The sequence below is a fragment of the Vanessa tameamea genome, chromosome 14 (genome assembly GCF_037043105.1).
Source record: "Vanessa tameamea isolate UH-Manoa-2023 chromosome 14, ilVanTame1 primary haplotype, whole genome shotgun sequence".
Classification (NCBI taxonomy): Eukaryota; Metazoa; Arthropoda; class Insecta; order Lepidoptera; family Nymphalidae; genus Vanessa; species Vanessa tameamea.
The window spans coordinates 8,379,421-8,399,729 of NC_087322.1; the positions used below are offsets into that span (position 1 = coordinate 8,379,421).

At 31.6% G+C, this 20,309-nt stretch overlaps 1 protein-coding gene across 7 annotated transcripts in view; it reads left to right on the forward strand.

Moving 5' to 3' along the window:
- Window positions 1–20,309, forward strand: part of LOC113398560 (protein unc-13 homolog B) — a 307,486-nt gene that overhangs the window by 261,299 nt on the left and 25,878 nt on the right. For 5 of the 7 annotated variants that reach the window (XM_064216954.1, XM_026637350.2, XM_064216950.1 and 2 more), the window contains 4 exons: window positions 344–450; window positions 1,753–1,894; window positions 2,012–2,138; window positions 2,599–2,739. In XM_064216954.1, coding sequence (XP_064073024.1) covers window positions 344–450; window positions 1,753–1,894; window positions 2,012–2,138; window positions 2,599–2,739 — 517 coding nt within the window. Of the gene's footprint in view, window positions 1–92; window positions 200–343; window positions 451–1,752; window positions 1,895–2,011; window positions 2,139–2,598; window positions 2,740–20,309 lie in introns of all 7 variants that reach the window. The other 2 variants (XM_064216953.1, XM_026637348.2) reach the window with 1 other exon arrangement.

The following is a 20,309-nucleotide window of genomic DNA, read 5'->3' on the forward strand; positions in this document are numbered from 1 at the left end:
TTAGTCATTTTCTAAAATAAATTTCTCAAATAGTGCGGGAACACGTAACCGTAATATAAAAGCAGTTTTTGACATCTGTGTATATGCAACAGACAGGTGTTCAGCATCGAACAAGAGGGGCATTCAGCACACATGAGCACCGTGAAGCAGTCCGTCCTAGATGGCACGTCGAAATGGAGCGCGAAGATCGCCATCACAGGTTCGATGATGTGTCGTGGCTAATCACTTCATTTTCAGATATTCCAGGTCTCCCGTCCAGTCGAACCGGTCAAGGACATCACAGAAACACAATACAAACACGACACTAAATTGTTTCGTGTCTTTCGTTTCATGTGGCGGCCAGGCGGACTTTTAACGTCGACCCCGACACTCACATAGACAGCCTCGATCAGGCTGAGCAAATCACTATTGAAGGGACTTCAAAATGGTCCTGCAAAATCGCCATCACAGGTTTGCAGTGGTCTTTTGCGGCTACAGACCGCGCGCTCGCAAATTTGATTCTATTAGAAATGACTTCGCCTAATTTCTCTATACCACTTTTTTGATGTTTGCTCAAATTTAATAATACTACAAGTATGTGACCACAACCACAGAATATAAAAATTTTAGCAAATATCAAAACTCTCTCTTTGCAACCTTACTTTGCCTACCTACTAACCCAGTCCATTCACGGTCGTTAGTGCACCGCCTCAACTCACTAATTCTCTTGATAAAATATAGCTTTAAACAATCATTAACACAAGGAAATTCCACGAATCTGACACAAATGATATTTAATTATAGCTACAATAAAAACAATAATATTGTGCACACACAAATTTTATGGTATTTCCTACACTCAAAATATTCACATTCAATTTGATCATGACTGCAAACCATAATTCGGTAACATATATTTAAATTGACACGGTTGCATGAATCACATGTTACTAATAATTTATTACGATTACTCACTTCCAGACCCGACACTGTTATGCGGACGATAGTATCGGTTGGTGGGTTCACACCAAAATATCAATAATTTATTCCCTTGTAGATTTGTACCAAAATAGGTGAATGCATTTAATTTTAGCGACGAAAGCATGCAGGATACGAAGCCTGTAAGAAAAAAATACCTTTTCTCTTCTTCCTTCTGCTATCTCTTCTAAACAACTTTCGATTCGTGAAAATTCCACTTTAGATTTCATCCCCGTGCATATAATTTTATTCATATTTTGAATTTTAATTGACCAAATTTGCATTAGAATTTGCGAATGTAGTCGCTATGTTCAAGTTGTTTTAGACTCGAATTTGGGCATATTTACATAGACAACATTTCGGTAGATTTGTTGCTAGTGTCTTCTTTACGCGTATCGAACAGTACAACAGGATACCAGCATTTAGCCATCGCCGTTTGCCGTAATATTACCATCGTTCCGGTATAAGGTAAGTAATTTTGCTAGGAAATATTATATGTATATTGGCGTAATTGTATTGCAAATCTCATCTCATAATTGATAAAAGATAAAGCGCAGATTATAATCCAGTGTCATTAATTTGCGTATATTTATATTGTTTTATGTAAGAGCCTAAAAATTGTGTTGCCTATGCCAACAGCTTTGATATTATTGCTAATAGTAAAGATATCAAGGGTTATACAATTCAAATTGTAAAGAGGTAATAGTGATGTACGAAATTGACTAATATTTAAATGTTTGTGTGTACAATTTTAAGTTTTTGAATAGAATACTAAAATTAGTTTTTCATGGGCAGTTATCTGCGCTCAAGGGCTGATAGCCAAAGATAAAAGTGGAACCTCGGATCCGTACGTAACCGTCCAAGTAAGCAAAGTTAAGAAGAGGACCAGAACCATGCCTCAAGAACTAAACCCAGTTTGGAATGAGAAGTTTTATTTGTTAGTATATCATTTGAAAATATTATTTTATATAAAAGAGTAGTTTTTATAAAAGAATATTACCATAGCAGTTGAAGTTATCGATGTCGCTTTTCTAAAATAACCGGGTTTTTTTAGCGAATGCCACAATTCCTCGGATCGGATAAAAGTAAGAGTTTGGGATGAAGACAATGACTTGAAATCAAAACTTCGACAAAAATTGACAAGAGAATCTGATGATTTCTTGGGTCAGACCATTATTGAGGTAAGCATTTAAGACGCCAATAGTTTGAACAAACTTGAAAGGAAAATGTTTTTACTATTTTGGTTCATATTTATTAAAACTGCATTTTATATGTTACATGTAGTATATATCAGACAAGTATTTTTCTCTAAATTTTTGTTACGTAACAAAATATGCAATGCATATGCAAAAAATGTTTTTTTTTAGAAAACACAATGCGCGTGTAGCGTGTCTCTCGTGTCGCCTGTATTTATAAAAAATGACAGGAGAGATTGCGGTTCCTGTTGTTCGTTTTTCATATGTGTCATGTCACGTTTGGTGTATGACTGACGTGACTATACTATACCGATACTATATCCATTTATGATATTTCTCTAAGGCTGTACCATTTAAATCGTTATATCGTTCCACATAGCAATCTGGATAGTATTTCTAGATAATCTTATGAAAAACAAATGAAACGTATGCATTTTTGCGTTAGGTTCGAACATTATCCGGTGAAATGGATGTCTGGTACAACTTGGAGAAAAGGACAGACAAATCCGCTGTATCCGGAGCTATCAGACTTCACATCAACGTTGAAATAAAAGGAGAGGAAAAAGTCGCACCTTATCACGTCCAGGTAAGTGATAAATATATTTATTACTTAATGCAATTAATTATGTTACGAAATAAAACTTGAATGCAAAATACTTAATCAGAAATATATGGTATTATTTAGCCGTTATAAATTATAAATTAGCTTACAAATTAACGATCAATGGTATATTGTGAAGGTACACGAAAGCTATGAAATTTATGGTTAATTCGTGGTTTCCTTAGCCTATAGTTAATGGGCATTCATGGTGATGAAGTTTACATTTCATATGAGAAACTCAACAGGTCTGAAAATATTGGCACCATGCCTTATGGCTTATTGCCAACATTTCTGTAATCACTGAGCAGTGCAGCAATTATTGACTTAGAATAAATATCGGAGCCGGATCATGAATAATCATATTAAATGTAGATTTATTTTTATACTTTGTACTAATTAGAAGGAAACCTTAACTTTTTAAGCCGAGTCGGCTATAACTCGTGAATCTTAACTAAAGATAGCGGGGTGAAACTCAGTGAAGCACAACTGAGTTTTTATATTTTCAATTTGTTTTTATAGAATCATACAACTTGAGTTTGTGGTGGAAAACTATTTGTCAAGAATCCCGTTTCAGATTTAAATCTGTTGTCAGATGTAATCAGCCTCACGTGTGTCTGTTATATGGCCTGAAGTGGGACACTTACTGGCTGTTATTATATTTTATTTAAATAAAATAATATTTTACCCGAAACTACACATTTCTCTTAACCCAATAATAATATTCGCTATGAAAATTTAAATATGAAATTACGTAAATATTCAATTTAATTCACTCGGATTGTAGAAAAATCTGTGCCGATGAAAAAAGATACTCTGATAGTTAAAGTAATAAAGTTTGTATTACAATTTTAAGTACTTATAAGTATTCAACTCTTATATATTCTAAATTTCGATAATAATAACCACGACTGATAACAAAGTTTGATGGGCGAACTTTTCATAAATGCTAAAAGTTCGTAGATGCGACTAAGCCAAACTGCTGGGCTGCTGGATAATATTTAAGTATAATTTAATCTCTACTTTTGGAAACATTTAGATGCAAATTTTAATGCGCCAATGCTTTAGTGCTCGGACTCATCAACGTTAATATTTTACTTGGTTTTGTATTGATTACAACAAACATACGATTTCTCACAAGCTCCAAAGGACAGTAAGCAAAGTGTATAAGTCATAAAATTTACGTACAATCACATGTTAAATAAAGTCTCGTTGGCTATTAATTGAATAAATCTATAAAACTTTATTTAAAAATAGAACACAAGTTTGTATACCGCTGTAATTGACATCGTCGGAACATCAATACATAATTTTCTCAGGATAAATAAATGTGATTGATTCAATTTATTTCTGGTCTATTTTTATTAAAAGGATATGTATAAATGTTTTGTTTGATCACAAGAAAAAACGAGCTGATGAACTTATATATTAAAATATTGTCAAGAAAAAAAGGGATAAAAATTATCTCCAGTTTAGTTCGTGTGTTTTATTAAAAACCAAAATGTGTAACGAAGTAATTGAATTGCTAAAAATGATTTTGAATAAACGCAAAATGTTATCAACAAACCCAAATTGTATCTACAGCATGTTCTGCAATAAAAGCTAATAACATAGGACGTTGCCATCTTACGTCTTTTATTATATAAGAAAATTATATAGTATCCCTCCACTTAGCGGTGCAATGTTCGCGTTCTCGACAAAATCCAATATTATTAAAACTTACACCAATGAGCTGAGTACGAGTTTTAAAAAGTTCGGCCTCGCGGACTGTTGCTTCGAAAATTACAAAGTCTGGTTCAGAGAGACGTGATTAATCTTTTTTCTTGGCTTGTTTTCAATAACCTATTATTCTGTTAGTGACAAGCTGTTTTTCAAGAGCTTAATTTTTATCTATGCTTTCGTCGAAAGCGAACGTCGTGAAAAAACACTGCACGTTTCTTTGTCATGTTTGCCAATAATAGTTAAAAACAAAACTGGCCTCAGTAAATGTTTTGAAATTAGAAAGTTATTTCAAAAACACTATATTTGTTTTGACATAATTATAATAATCTACTTTTTAATAAGAACTCACATGAATTCCTTAATATTTTTTTTGTGATTTAATAATCACAAACAAAAATTATTTTGTACAAAAATTAATTATAACGAATTCATAAATATTTATTTTAAATAACTCGTAAAAATTTAAATAAATGTGATAGTAACATTTACAGCTGTAAAATGAAAAACAAATTCAGTGTGGTCTCACGAGTCTTGGCGCTGGTTAATTTCTGGATAAATTGGTCCGGTAATTAAAATTGTAATTAAGACCATTAAACGTTTTCTCGCTACAAAATTATGATTTTTAATATAATTTTATTTACGTTTGCAAAAACGTGAAATAAGTATTTTAATCGTTACACATTTTAATAATTTAATAACTTTTACGACTTTATACGTTTTAAGCTTATATTGTAATAGAAGAAAAACGGTAATATAAAAAAACGTTAAGTTTACTTTGATTTATTTTATAATTCTTGGTATTATTTTACCTTTTATAAAATTTATTACAAAATTATCAAAATGAAATAGCAGCGAAATTACAAGCAATTTTAAGCTATAATTAAATATTGTGTTACTTAAGTCAGCCTTTTATTTTCTTTAAACATTTTAAGAAAAAAATATGAAATAGCTTTAAGAAAAACGATACATGAGAGAAATATTATATAAGGATGTTGGATATTTTTTTTAATGTTTTGTGTTCCGTACTTGACAATTTTTTATTTCCCGGGATATAAAGTTCTATTAGGATTTCGCTAAGAAAAACTGAAGCAGGATTTCACTAAAATAACTCCACAAACGTACAGACAATAAATGTTAAATGTTCTTAGTAAAGATTAAAGTTGAAAGATTTATATAATATATATAATATATTTTTCAAACGATTATTTTTTAATCACTGCTTCGGCCGAATATCAACACCGATTCATTTTAGATGTGAAAAACAGAAATGTCTATGTGTTATATGCTTCCTAATTTTAAAACTAGGTCGCACTCAGTTTAAGACATCTCTCAAGTGGATTACGAACTAAATACGAGTTCTAGAAGTGAAAAATAAAATCAAAATTCCAACGGATATCCGTTAATTCCAAATGCCCCACATCTATTGAATTAATTTTAAAACTTAGTTAAAATAATTCGAAACTAAATTCTTGAGCTTAACTACTAAATACGTCTAATGTGGCGCGCTAAGAGGAACGTATTCCCTTTTACTGAAACAACATTGTTAACTTAAATTCTCAGACCAATATATTTCTGTTCCAATTGATATTAGGACCGATATATAACTTGTATATGTTATAGTTTGGATTCGGATTCTTCGGGGCTATCTGATAATAAGTGGTAACAACCGCCCATAGACAATGGCGCTGTAAGAAAAATTAACCATTCCTTACAACGCCAATGCGTCACCAACTTTGGAAACTAAGATGTTATGTCCCTTCTGCCTGTAATACACTGGCTCACTCACCCTTCAAACCGGAACACAGCAATACTGAGTATTGTTGTTTGGCTGTAGAATATTTGATGAGTGGGTACCTACCCAGATGGGCTTGCACAAAGCCCTAGCACCAAGTATTACTTAGTACAAGGACATAGTATGTATATAAATGAATGTCTGTTTGTCTGGTGTGAGTTCATATTTCCTTTCGCTTTCCGTAATCTGCGAGAGGGATAGCGTGAAACGGACCAATCTAATGATCGGGTGTGGTGCTAGTGTTGGCCGTCGGTACCACCTCTTTTTCCGAGAACATTAAATGTTAATGGTGCTTATTGCTTACTTGCTTGTTGCTTATTGATGAGCCAAAATAGTCCAGTGATTATAAAGCGTACATCTCAACCGGTGATTGTGGGTTCAAACCCAGTGAAGCACTACTGAATTTTCATGTGCTTAATTTGTGTTTATAATTCATCTCGTGTTCGGTGGTGAAGGAAAAACTTGGTGAGGAAACCTGCATGTGTCTCAATTCAACGTAATTCTGCCACATGTGAATCCACCAACCCGTTCTCCTCAAAAAGGGATAGGAGGCCTTAGCCTAGTTATTGCTTATTGTCCAGGTGAAATGTCAGATATATTACAGATATGTTATCTCACATAAGGTACATACGAGTAGGTATAAAAAACAATTGTTCGTTTCTTCAATCTAAAAATATCCCAAAATCGAAAACATATGATACTATGATATTGGGTTTAATGTAAGCCCGTCAAAACCCTACCTACTAGCCGTAGGCTTAGATTGGAACGGTATTCCATTCTCTGATGAGTTATATTAACGATCCTTTATAAACGTTAATACTTTTTTCGTGGTGTGTCCCAAAATGGAGGGTGAATTAATTAGTTTAAGTTTAGTCAAAAGGGATAAACGGATACGCATAATTATGTAAGTCTCTCTTAAATTTTAGGGAAGCGCAATTGCGGTGTAGGGAAGGGTATATTAAATTACATATATAGCGCCAACTTTCAGCGACAGATGTGTCTACTTACATTGTATCCCTTTATATCAAACCCATTGTAGCCATCTATACTCGATATAAAAAAGTACAATTTCAAAACCAAATGAGCTAAAATTATGCTCACACTCTCGGTAATATGATCATGTACTCTAAATATACTGCGTGCAATTTTGTTTTTTTTAATTAATATGTTTTATTATCGCCCGTTAAAATTTCAATGAAAAATAGACATATAAACTAGATTTGATCATTGTGTTCTAAAGATATTAGAGTTGCTTTTTTTAAAATATACGTAGGTATCATACGGACTATTTTTAAAACCTTTTAATAACAAGTTCAATTATTTAAACAAAAAAACATTGCATCAATTATAAGAATATTTTTAGTTCAGTCAAAAATATAATTTAATAATTGTATTCTTTGAAAAGGACACTCACGTAGACAGAAATATTTATGATATAAATTAAAAATGTATTTTAAAAGTTTTCACACAGAGTAACGTTCTCACATAGAATAATTTAGAGTTAATTTCCGGTAAGATATGAAATGTACTGGTCGGAGTTGAAATCGCTTCGGCCACTTCCGCAATCACCCTTTATTTATTATAATACTTATGCCTTCTATTTTTCTTTTTAAAATGTTCTAATACGTTTTTAAATCAAATGCAACATCCTTAGTTTTCCTCTTAGTAAAAATTAATTGAAGAATATTTCTTAGGGTATATATAACTAGTGTTTCAGAGACCTTTAAATCAATGCATTAAGTAATAATCTTATTTTATGTTATATATTTTATATAATTATATAACGATCGATATCGATCAATAATCGATATAACGATTTTAATTTCCTATTAAACTCTAATAATAAAAAAATAAATTCTGGAATTATTGTAACTACGATTCCGTAAAAGAATCCGAAGAATCCGAATCCATGTTTTTTTTTTAATAGATGTCAGTGACTGGTATACATTGTAAATGATGATATGTAAACGTAAACTGTAAATTATTGTAGAGGAATAAGACATTGAACATCTTACGAATAAAAAATAAAAAAAAAATTGCATAAGAATTGTGCAAAATTTTTAGAAAAATATTAATATTCTCAAGTATCCAGTATAATAATGTTTGTACCGAATAAAATTTTTCTTTCTTTATATAAATAAAGAAATGCTAAATATTTTTCATTATTCAAACCAATATAAGTAGATTGGGATTTCCAATAAAGAATAAGTATTTCACAAGTGGGAACCTTAATTTTGACCTCGTGTAGAGGTCAATCGACTTATGGATTAAGCTTCGATTCTTTTGTCACACACTTAAGAACCTTATCGAGAGATTTAAAAAAAAAATACACGTTTTCAGTTTTTTTAACGTGTATATTCCTTACATCACACTAAGTGCCTTGGGAGCTAAGATGTTATGTCCCTTGTGGTTGAAGCTAAACTGACTCATTTACACTACAATCTGGAACACGAAAATACTAAGTGTAGCCGTCTGGCGGTAGAATATCTGATTAGTGAGTGGTACCTACCCAGCCGAGCTTGCACAGAGCCAATAATAGTTTATGAATTACATTGTTATATCCTTAGTCAAAATATACGATACATTTTATTCAGAGAAATGTATGGTTCATTCCCTGGGGTGTGTTAAAAAACTATATCTTCATATTTAACGTTCACGCGATCGAAATCTAACACGGCTAGCCTGCAATAAAAATGGAGCTACGCATAAAAAAGAATTTCAAATGTAACCGAGAACAAACCGAAAATGTGTCGATAAATGCTGCGTCAGGATTTAACAGAATATATCCCCATTCAGCAATAAATTTGATACTTAATATTGAATTCGGATTTTAAAATATAAAAAATAAGGGGAATAATAATATATTCATGTTCGAAATTTAAAATGATAAATAAATAAATAAAATTGATCGAGTGTAAAAATAACTGGGCTATTCGATTGCCTTTTGAATTTGATGTCGACTTTTGAATTAGTTCTTATATAATAAAGTCTTTAATTATAAATAATAATCATTGTAATTTATATTGGTATTTTATTAATTAACATTATCTTTATATAAATAGAACAAAAAAAAAGTTAGTGCCTTTGACTTATCTGTGTTCAACTGTTTGTCTTTTCTTTTGTTTGGTAGTCTTTGAAGAGCTTCAATGATATCAATAAAATAAAATTTGAAAATAAAAGTTCTAAAAATAATAAATTTCGCGTTTAGATCCATAGGCGTAATAGAAGCAAAACTTCTTAAAAAAATTATAGCACAACGTATGCGTAGCTGTCCATATGTGGGGTCTGATGCATATATCTACGACGCGAACATGCCCGACTATTATATTCTATCCCTTTCTATCGTTGCCGTTGAGTATATATCTATCTCTTTCACTCCACTTCCAAAATGGTTAGACGTGTGTCTAAACGTGACGCGTTCTGAAAATTTTATCCACTTATAATATATCGAATCGCCGTTTTAGAAGTTACTGGTTTCTGAATGTGTGGAAATCATATAATTATGCAAATTTATATTAAACTTTTTCTTAAATATTCAAATTTTATGATCGAACTTCGTCCACTAGGTGAGTCATAACAACGGTTGCTACCACTTTTAATCGCATCTTATTTAATTAGTATTAATTAATATAAATACCATAGAATATATAATCTATTTATTTTCATTACATATCCTATATAATATATTCGATCAATAAATTTAGATAAATTGAGTTCATGATTCTGAAAATAAACTCCAATTTGCTTTTCATTTACAGTATATAGTGATTACGAATATTCGCTTCAAAAACTCTATCTCGCCCTGACAGAAATGAAATTAGTAAGTTGTTTATGTAGCAGTTTCCAAACAATGTTGACACAAAACATTTCATTTCCATTCCAGGACTCCAAAGATTATAAAACCAAAAGCTATTTGTATATTTATATTATAAATTGAGTTAATATTTAATCTGGAACGCCTACAATTTTTTTCACTACGTGGAAACCAGAAAGGTACCCGTATCCGTTGGGGTGGAATCGGGTTATGTGGATCCGAATTATCATGCATTAAAACTAATACAATGACCGTCTTCAGCATAGATCAGAGAGGATACGGGATCGTGTCGATGTAACAAATCCGCGGCCGTTCCCGTGTTGTGCTCCACTCGTAGCTCGGCAGGACTCTCCTTAGAGGGCAAAGATGATCTTTCACTTAATCTGGACCCATCCCGCTTTGCCATGAATGCCAAAGATTTTCTTCTTTTTTTTCTTTATATAAAGATAGAAATGCTAAATATATTCACAATTGGGAACCTTAATTTTTGACCTTATTTAGAAGTAAATTGGCTTATGGATTAAACTTCGATTTGTTTTTCACACACTTAAGAACCTAAACATTTAATTCACACGTTTTCTATTTTTTATACTTACGTGTGTATTAGTTCTATGTTAGTCGGAGAACTTTCAAACACACCGACACGAACTTGTTTTCGAATATATCGGAAATTATCCAAAACAACTGAACTCAGAGTATTTCGTACCAGACAGTTATCAGACGGCTAAAGTCAGCAGTCCAAAATAATATCCTCGGTACCGTTAGGTATACATTTGTAAAACTTAAATATATATATTTTATAACTGAAAATGGTCCATCTGATGGTAAGCGGCTACCACTACCTTTAGATTTTACCGTTATGAGAAATATGAATAATTCCTCACATCGCCAATGCACTACCAACCTTGAGAACTAAGATGATATGTCCCTTGTGCCTACGCGTACTCTCACTCACTCACCCTTCAAAGTGGAACACAACAAAACGAAGTATTACTGTTTGGGGGTAAAACATATGTTGAGTGGAGTTATATTAATTAAACATACTAAGTACATTTTAGTAATTAGTGCACTTACTAACATATATAACCAAACATGTAACTTGGTAATATATTTTTAAATTAATTAGATCTTCAAAATATACAATATAATGTACATTACTTTTCAGTTACAATATTTATATATTATATAACTGCGTCGACTGGTCTAGTGGCTCGTTTTCGTTACTTCAGGTCCCAAAATCCTGAGTTCGATCCCCGAGTCAGACCAACAAAAGCGTTATCAAGTTTTTCTGTTAAGAAATTCTCAACAGCATCCCTGAGTTTGGAAGTTCGTAGTGTTTAAGCTCTCGTAACTCGGAAAGCGCGTAAAGCTGTTGGTCCTCTTGACATCTTTACAGTCGTGCCGGATTTACCATCCCATCGGATTACGAAAGTGGAGGAATAGAGATTGAACATGTGTTTGCACACACAGATAAACTGTGTTATTGTCAAATCGCATGTGTTTAGTCTCGCTTGAGAATAGACACCGTTCGAAATCCGTAAGAAGGACATCATCGTATTAAAAATATTAGTACTTCTTGCTGTTATACATTTAAATACAAGAATATAAATTAAAAACAAGATTTGTTAGATTTTTCAAACCAAGTACAATAACGTGTATTTAAAATGCTACCCCTTACGTAACGCTTCTATTAAAACTCGCATTACTTCAGTGCCTGGGGTGTATTCGTAACAAAATGTGACAGAATTTTATATTATTATTACTGTTGTTTATTGTTTTCATAACAGTGTACTAAATTTTACCTCACAGTTTTAATATCAAGTTGACTTTATAAAACAGTTATACAATATTATATTATAAACATATTATACCCTGTCCACGTTAGCTTGATCTTTTTGACAGACGGGCTAGTGATGGGAAACAGAAAATATAACATATATAACAGTCGATGAAACGATGGAATGCGTAATTCAAATTAGAATTCATTTTTTTTTACCTTAATGTTCTAAAACGAGCTATACCAGCTAAAGAGACCCCAACCACTAGCCAAAGAGACTCCAACCAAAAGGACTCCCGTTCGTAACAATAACTTAACAGTGATCTTTAATAATGTTTTTTTGTAATCGATATCGATATGTAACAGTTACTGCCTGTCATTCGGTCCCTACCGTCCGACCGATGTAACATTGTACAAGCGTCTATTATTTTCAGTGTTTCTATTTAAATTTTACTTTAAAGCAATAAAAAGTCTTAAGATTTTCGGATAACACTTGAATCTTTAGGGACTTTTGTTTTGTATGTATTTTATTAAACATTTTTACATTTTTTTAAATCATTAAATTAAGAGAATAATACGTATGTTCGTCGTCATTGCAAAGTTATGTCGATCAGAAAAAATTACAAAAGTCAAAAAGATCAAGCTAACTTGTACAGGGTATAGTCGTTTGTTTAATTGGTTTAAATTTTATACAAAATCTAAATGTTATAGTAACTATGTCAGTGTCTTTGTTGCTCTTTCACGGCCAAACCACCGAACTGAATTTGATGAAATTTGGTTTGAAGCAATATTAAGCTCCAAGGAAGGACATAAGTTATTATTTTATGCCTAACATCTAGTTATTCATAAATCTTGAAGCCAAGATGCATGATGATGATCAAGTGTTTAGACCAATAAATTAAAAAAAAAATGCTGATTCAATCCCGGGTAAGCACTACTAAATTTTCAAGTGCTCAATTTTTGTTTATAATGCATCTCATGCTTAACGATGCAGAATACAAAATGTTACTTTAATCTTATTATTTAATTGTATTTTTTTGTGTTATTTTCGCAACGTATTATAAATTTCAGACTTGTGATTTCGACTCATGACGATGGGAAAAATAGTTATCTATTATATTTTGAGTTTTGCGTCTGTATTATACGTCATTTTAGAGAAATTGACAATGTTCAGTCTAGTACTTAGACCAGTTAAATTAATTGGCTTTGAACCTGATCCCTTTCTATCCCAACGGACTATTGAGAGTAAGAAAATGGAAATAAACCTGCACTCTGCACTTACATTCGCAGTATAATAAAACTACTCAGATGGCTAATCTACAAGATTGACCGTAACTTGACTAGAACATTATTAAATACTAAACGCGATTATACGAGTAACGGTAGTTACTTACGTACAAAACTGTTACTAAGTTCCTTAACAAGCAATTAAGGTAATTTAATTAGCATCGCATCACTTAAAACGAGTACACACTATGTCTTCGTCGACAATCTTGTTAATCGATGTATCGAACTAAATAAGTATTACGCGTTTAAAGTGTTGTAACGTGATTAAAGGTTTTTTTTTTATTTCATGTTTTGAATTCAATTCGTTTGATTTATAAATAATTTATATTCAATCACGAAACTAACACAACGAACCACATAATATGGTGTCTTTAAATAATCAGTAATTTATACTAATATTTAAAATATGTAAGCACTTTTGAATTTTGAGGCTGTTAATATTTATTTCATTTAATTACCACTAAAATATATAATAACTTAACTAGCTTCTGCCACATGTGTATGTGGAATACAATCCGCATTGGAGCAGCGTGGTGGAATATGCTCCAAACCTTCTCCTCAAAGGGAGAGGAGGCCTTAGCCCAGAAGTGGGAAATTTACAGGCTGCTAATGTATGTAAAAAAATATATAATAATAATAGTGAATGTTTTTATATATATATATGTCTTGTAAGTATCTATACATGCTATTGTTAGGAGTGCGTAGTTCAATTACATAAGAAATTAGACTAGAGCTACGATTGGGTCAACGGTTTTTTTATGATACAGGTACGAGCCAATGGGCCACCTGATGCTAAGTTGTCCACCGCCCATAGACAATGGGCCACATACCTTAGGAATTTAAATGTTTGTTTGTAGTTACACTGGGTCACTCATCCTTCAAACCGTAACACAACAATACTGAGTACTATTGTTTGGCGGTAGAATATCTGGTGAATGAGTGGTACCTATCCAGGCGGGCTTACACAAAGCCCACCAAGAAATGTGGACAGGCCTTTAGAGCGATCGAGACTAAATTTGATCATGATATTTAATAAATGAAACTTATTAGTAAGTAATAAACAAACTCAAACTATTGTTATGTATCGTCTAGATGATCATACGTCCATGGCACATATACTATTTAAAATAACACTTCCATATATGCACACTCAATACACCAATGATTTTAAATAAATAAAAACTTAAATTTCTCACAATGGGCTTACGTCGTATGTTCTCAGCATAAAAAATATTAAAAAAAAAAAAAAACATGTACACGGTGTCGCAACAGTTTTACGTGTGTAGATAAAATGTGCTGCCTCATACTAGGTGAGAAGTAATGCAATTAAAACTTGCTTGCGTTCGACCCTTTTAATTGTAATTAGCGTCAGAAGAGCTTATTAACTTCTATGCATACTAGGAATCAACAAAAATTACATCTTAGCCAATTATTATTTATTTATATTAAGTGCGATGACTTCATTAGGTTCATAATCACTTTCTTGCGTGACAATTAATTACGTAATATTTAGTAAAAATGTTTTTAATTTTGATATATTACGTTCTGTCATGCATGTTAGGACTAACATTTCTTGACAGATTTTATTTATTTTTATGCAGGGTACCTGATGATAAGTACTGCCCATAAATACCTACCTAATAAATAATATACATATAGTCATGTCACTAGCGACATGCGCGGCTCCACATGGGTTCCGTTTATTAATAAATAAAATGATATGATATACTCTATAGAACTCTCTATGTAATATTCTACTAATTATTATTTTTTAAATTGGGTTTTTAGTTAGAATGTATATATACAAATAAACAAATTTTTACTCTTTATAATACAATATTATAAATGTCGGATCATCAAAAGGGCCTTTAAAATGTTCTTGGCTTTTAGCCACGGTGGGCTTGATACGTGATAATGGCAGAATATCAGAAATAAAGATACGTTGTTATTGTTATAAATACACAAAATATAATACGGTTAGGTTGATTTATTTTTTATTTCATTTTATTTGAACTCAGATTTATATCTATTATAATATATTATATATATAATATATTATTATAGATATAAATCTAACACCAACTGTCAACATTGGAAATTACTATTAAAATTGTCACTATAATCAAATTATCTCAATATCCCTTAAAAACGAAACACAGAAATACAAAATAGTGCTGTTTGTTGGTACCTAACACAGTCAACCTTCAAAGCCCTACCTGTGTGTACACTAAGGGTATCATCATTCATTGACTTGCAGCGAGAATGAAATCTAATAAGAATATATATTTTTTTAATTAATTTATGTGGACTCTTGTAAACCTCCTCACCGTAACTTTAAGTACAAGCCCTCTACCCAAAGGTCGCCTGAAAGAGATCGCTATTTAAGAGATGAGACCGCCTTTTGTACATAATTTTGTAAAGTTTATCTTTGTTTGTTATTCTATATTTTTAGTGCAATAAAACATATTAGTACTTTTTTTACTAATTCCTATCAAATCGCGATTTTCATTGTTCAAAATTTTAAAATAACTCCAGATATCTGGAAGTTTTTATAGATTTATGTATTTTTGTATGTAATTGTCTGTGTATATATGAGTGTATATATATATATACAGCTTTTTTCGCATATACGCTTGGAAACAGTAATGGTGACGTTGAGCCTATAGTGAATTTATGTATAGTATAATAGGTAATATATACCTAATCAAATTAATTCGATTGACAAAAAAAAAGACCCGCTGAGTTTCTTTCGCCGGTTCTTCTCAGGTCAGAGTGTTTCCTTTTCCGAACCGGTGGTAGTGTTTAATTTGACTATAAATAAGTAAGTGTAATGCTTCTATATTGAATAAAGGAATTTCAGTTTGAGTTTGATTCCCAAAAATTCTAATTTACGAGTATTTTTTTGATTTTATAAAATAACCTGTATTAAAAGAAGATATCTTTTCTTCATGGGCATCTATTAAAAACGAATAAGCGATTGTGGGGACGTACCAACTTGCAATCAGACCAATTGACAATATGTTACAGGTCGTGAGTGAGTTGATACATAAATTGCGGGTTCAAATCCTGACAAGTACCACTAAGATTTTTTGTACTTAATTTCTGTTTATAATTCATGTCGTGCTTGGCGGTGGAAGATAACTTGGTAAGTAAACTTGCACGTGGAAAGGTGGAAAATCTGCCTAAAATATTGAAGAAGTGTAGTGCGAAAAGTACTTTTGAATCGTCATGGATTGCTTTAATGTAAATCTAGCATTGAAAAGAAAACTGTACCGAATAAACTTCAAACCTTGTTCACAAGAGGAGCTCTTTGCTCTGCAATGAGACGTAATATGTTGTTACTACTTTTTTGTACCATCTATGCATAAGTTGTTTTAATTAAAAATATCGCTTTGTCTTGCTATTTTTGGTTTGAGGAATGAGAAGTTGGTTACTAAAGAAAGGTATGAACAGCTTAAATCGCACGCTTAGCAACATTATAAGAATTTGGAAAAATAATACAATTCTTATAATTATGATTCAGGCAAAAAATAAAAAAAAAATAAGAATATTTCGTTAGGTGTTAAAAGGCAAGTGTGCCTTTCTAACCAAACGATAATCCAATTTAAATTTTTAACATCTAGTTATAATCTATGTATTCTCGCTAGCCTACGGCGGCCAATGTTCGCAGACAGCAATTTCTGAACGATGTTTTTATACGGCCAATTTATTTGACTACAAATACTACGAAACTTTTTGTCGCATTGTATGTGATACTACTAAACGTCTGCAGGCGCTTCAATTTTAATTAAATATTACATTCATTAATTAAATTATATATATTGTTTTTTAATTATTGTAAAATAGACGGCATTCTGGTTCAGCTTACAGTTTTCATAATTCTCAGTCTCAATTCTTCAATAAAAACTTTGCGAACAAGCTTTTCATAAATATTAAACAGTAAAATTGAAATATCTATGAAAGAATAACAGAAAATTAAAAAGGAACAATGCAAGTGTTGAATATAAATTTTAATAACGTTAAAAAAACAAGCAGCATATTCGTTGGACCCTCATCACCGAGCCAATATTAATTCTTACAAAAGAATGTCACGATATTTTATATCGAAAGAGGATGAAAAATTCGATAGAGATTTTGTTATGAAGTGAACAATGTTAATCATAAATTTTTTTGCGAACAATGGGACGTTTAATTCTACCAATTTGCACTCTAATTAATTGTTCTGGTAACACAAATTATTTTGTGGTTGGCTGTACATAATCACTGAACAATTTTTTATTTCATTTTTGAAGACGACAGTACATTAGTTTATAAATATTTCATTTGATCATCGGTTATTCAATGTAAATGAAAAACATCCAAAATTGAAATTTAATATTATGTAAAAATGTAAAGTAAATAACCTAAATTGCTTGTTCAATAAAATCTTAAGCCTAAGCCAAAGTAAAGAACTTACGTAGCAATATAATAAAATGTTTTCGCTTTAAGTATCCACATAAATCACACAAAACACGCCAACGACTGTCAGGCGTTCGGCAAAACATACTCCTGACAAAGGAAATTAGGTTTTTTTTGAACATTTCAACAAAAATCTCGCGACCAGCATTCTTGTCTAGTGAAGTAAGATGAATGTGACAAAAAAAAGTTATAAATCACCGAACGTACTAATAGCAGTATTATCTGTAAAAATATTACGTTGCACGTGTACTTGCAATATTACTAATTAACAAACAAATTCTTCTAGTAAGTTCGGCTGAGAATCTTTTTAAATATTTTTATATTAATTATACTCTTAGTCTGTGTTATACGCTGATCAAGTATCATTTTAAAATAATTCCTTTTTCACAGTAATTTTCAAAGCGCTGGCAACGATCCATGGTGTGCAACATTTATGTCGTTCAAAGCCTCTTGAAATGTCAAGTATGTACGTTTAGAAGTCGCTGAAATTGCGTGGCGGTATTGGCTTCAAGCCTGGCCGGGGTTGACTGGCTTTTGACTTTATTGAAGTGTAGACAAAATTTTGAAATTTTAAAGACTATACTTACTTATAAAAGTTTTTGTTTAATTTGATTTGTTTCTTAATCAACTAAGTCAATATAAAAATATGCGGGACTGTGCCAGTGTACATTGCAAATTTGAGCTTCTGTCACACGCAATAAATTTTATACTTATATAAAAAACATGAGACAATAGGACTGCGGCTTAATTAATTATATAAATAGTAGCTCAAAGCTGAGAACAAGTCGAATAAAAATAGTGGCCAACTGTTGTACCCTAAGTACACGCACACTGGTAAAGTAGTACGACGTCCGGCGAGTATCAAGCGTAGCTGTCACGCACATCGATATAAAATAGTTGGCTCGTTTGTTTTAGTTTATTCTGTAATGCAACACTCTATCTTGATATAGAAATAATCTAAGCTTGAATCCGATTAAATAATTTAATCGAACACGACTATTGTTTTTGGAACTTACTTTTACGCGGCTTACAGTATAATTTACTTGCAGAAATCGTCATGTATGGAAGAAGCGTTATGCCCTCTCTGGGCGACTCTTTCAATTACATACGGTTTTATATACGTATTCTTGAACTTTGTAATTATAAGTTAGAATAGAAATAGAATATTAAATAGTGTTATTTAACATATAATATATATCGAAAGCAACTTCGTTCCAACTGCGTCCCAAGATACATCTCCTATTTTTGTAATCTGATAAAATTACCCTCGAATTGTATATTCGTGTAGATTTTCATACGATCCTGGTAACATAACTTGCTTTTATCTGGAGACAAAAGTAACGCGAGTTAAATAATTCGTTTCTAGATATGAAATAAAGAAAAAAATGCTATGATTTTGACCCAAATAGTCAAGATTAAAAGTCGCGAGTGGATCGAAATATACTTTTAAGCAAATCTATACGCGTTATTCCCGAATATTGTCTATAGAAATATATTTTATGTTAAGCAATAAAATAAAATAGATACAGTTTATTGAGAAAAACACGAATAAGTGGCCATTATGACAATAAATGTAGAAAGTTAAAATAAAATGCGGTACTTATTCTTAAATTGAATCTCTCGTCTCTGAAGTCTATAAACTTGAAACATCGTTTAATTTCTTTTTAGTTTTGAAGACGCGTTATAAGTTAAAATTAAATTTATTCCACAAAGATGCATCATATAACAAGTATTTAAGCTGTGGTCTGCGCTTTATCTAGCAAATGTATACACTTGGAGTAGCCACATAACAGCAATGTATCTAGTAGTATAGTAATCACTAGTTTTAATTTTTTTTTTTTTATTGAAAATGAATACATGTCAATATATAAAATATTTTAGTAACAAAGAATCAACCACGGAGACAGTGTAATAACATTAATCGTAGAATGATCTAGTGGATCGAACAGGTAAATCTTAAACGAAGACTTTTCGTCATACGTATCATATACATATATTGTTCGGTGGTGTGGTGATTGGACTACCTAGTAGTTAGTGGTCATCACTGCCAAACTGACTTTGATACATAAGAAATATGAATCATTCCTCATATCCCTAATGTGTCACCAAACTCGGGAACTAAGATGTTATGTCCCCTGAAGTTACACGGCTCACTGCTTCAAACCGGAATACAATAATAATAAGTATTGCTATTTGGCGGTAGAATATATGAAGCGTGGGTACCTAAAAACGACAGCAGCTCATTATTCTCGTGATCTGGATTCGCAAACAACATTGGGAGAAAACCTACATATCAAATATTCTATCAAACCGAATTGGGGCAGCGTATTAGAATAAGTAACATACCTTATCCCCCTATTATTATAAATCACATATTCAATAGTATATCTATAATGCGAAAAAGTTACAGTAAAGAATCAACGGCGAATATATACGATGACTTATAAAAGCTTTGCAGAAGACCGATCTGAGCCTACATTTTCCAGAAAATCTTTAGATCCCAGATTTACATCGTATTATTAGATTACGAATAAATTTGATCTTATGGTTGAATTTCATTGAAGTTTGAATCCTGATTTATCAGCGTCAGATGCTAAGTGTATCTAAAAACGCATTTTATTGCCCAATTTTAATGAGGCAATAATTCTATATAAAAGTCCTTTTAGCGTATTGAAGATATTTAAATGTCGATATTTGTTATTATTAAG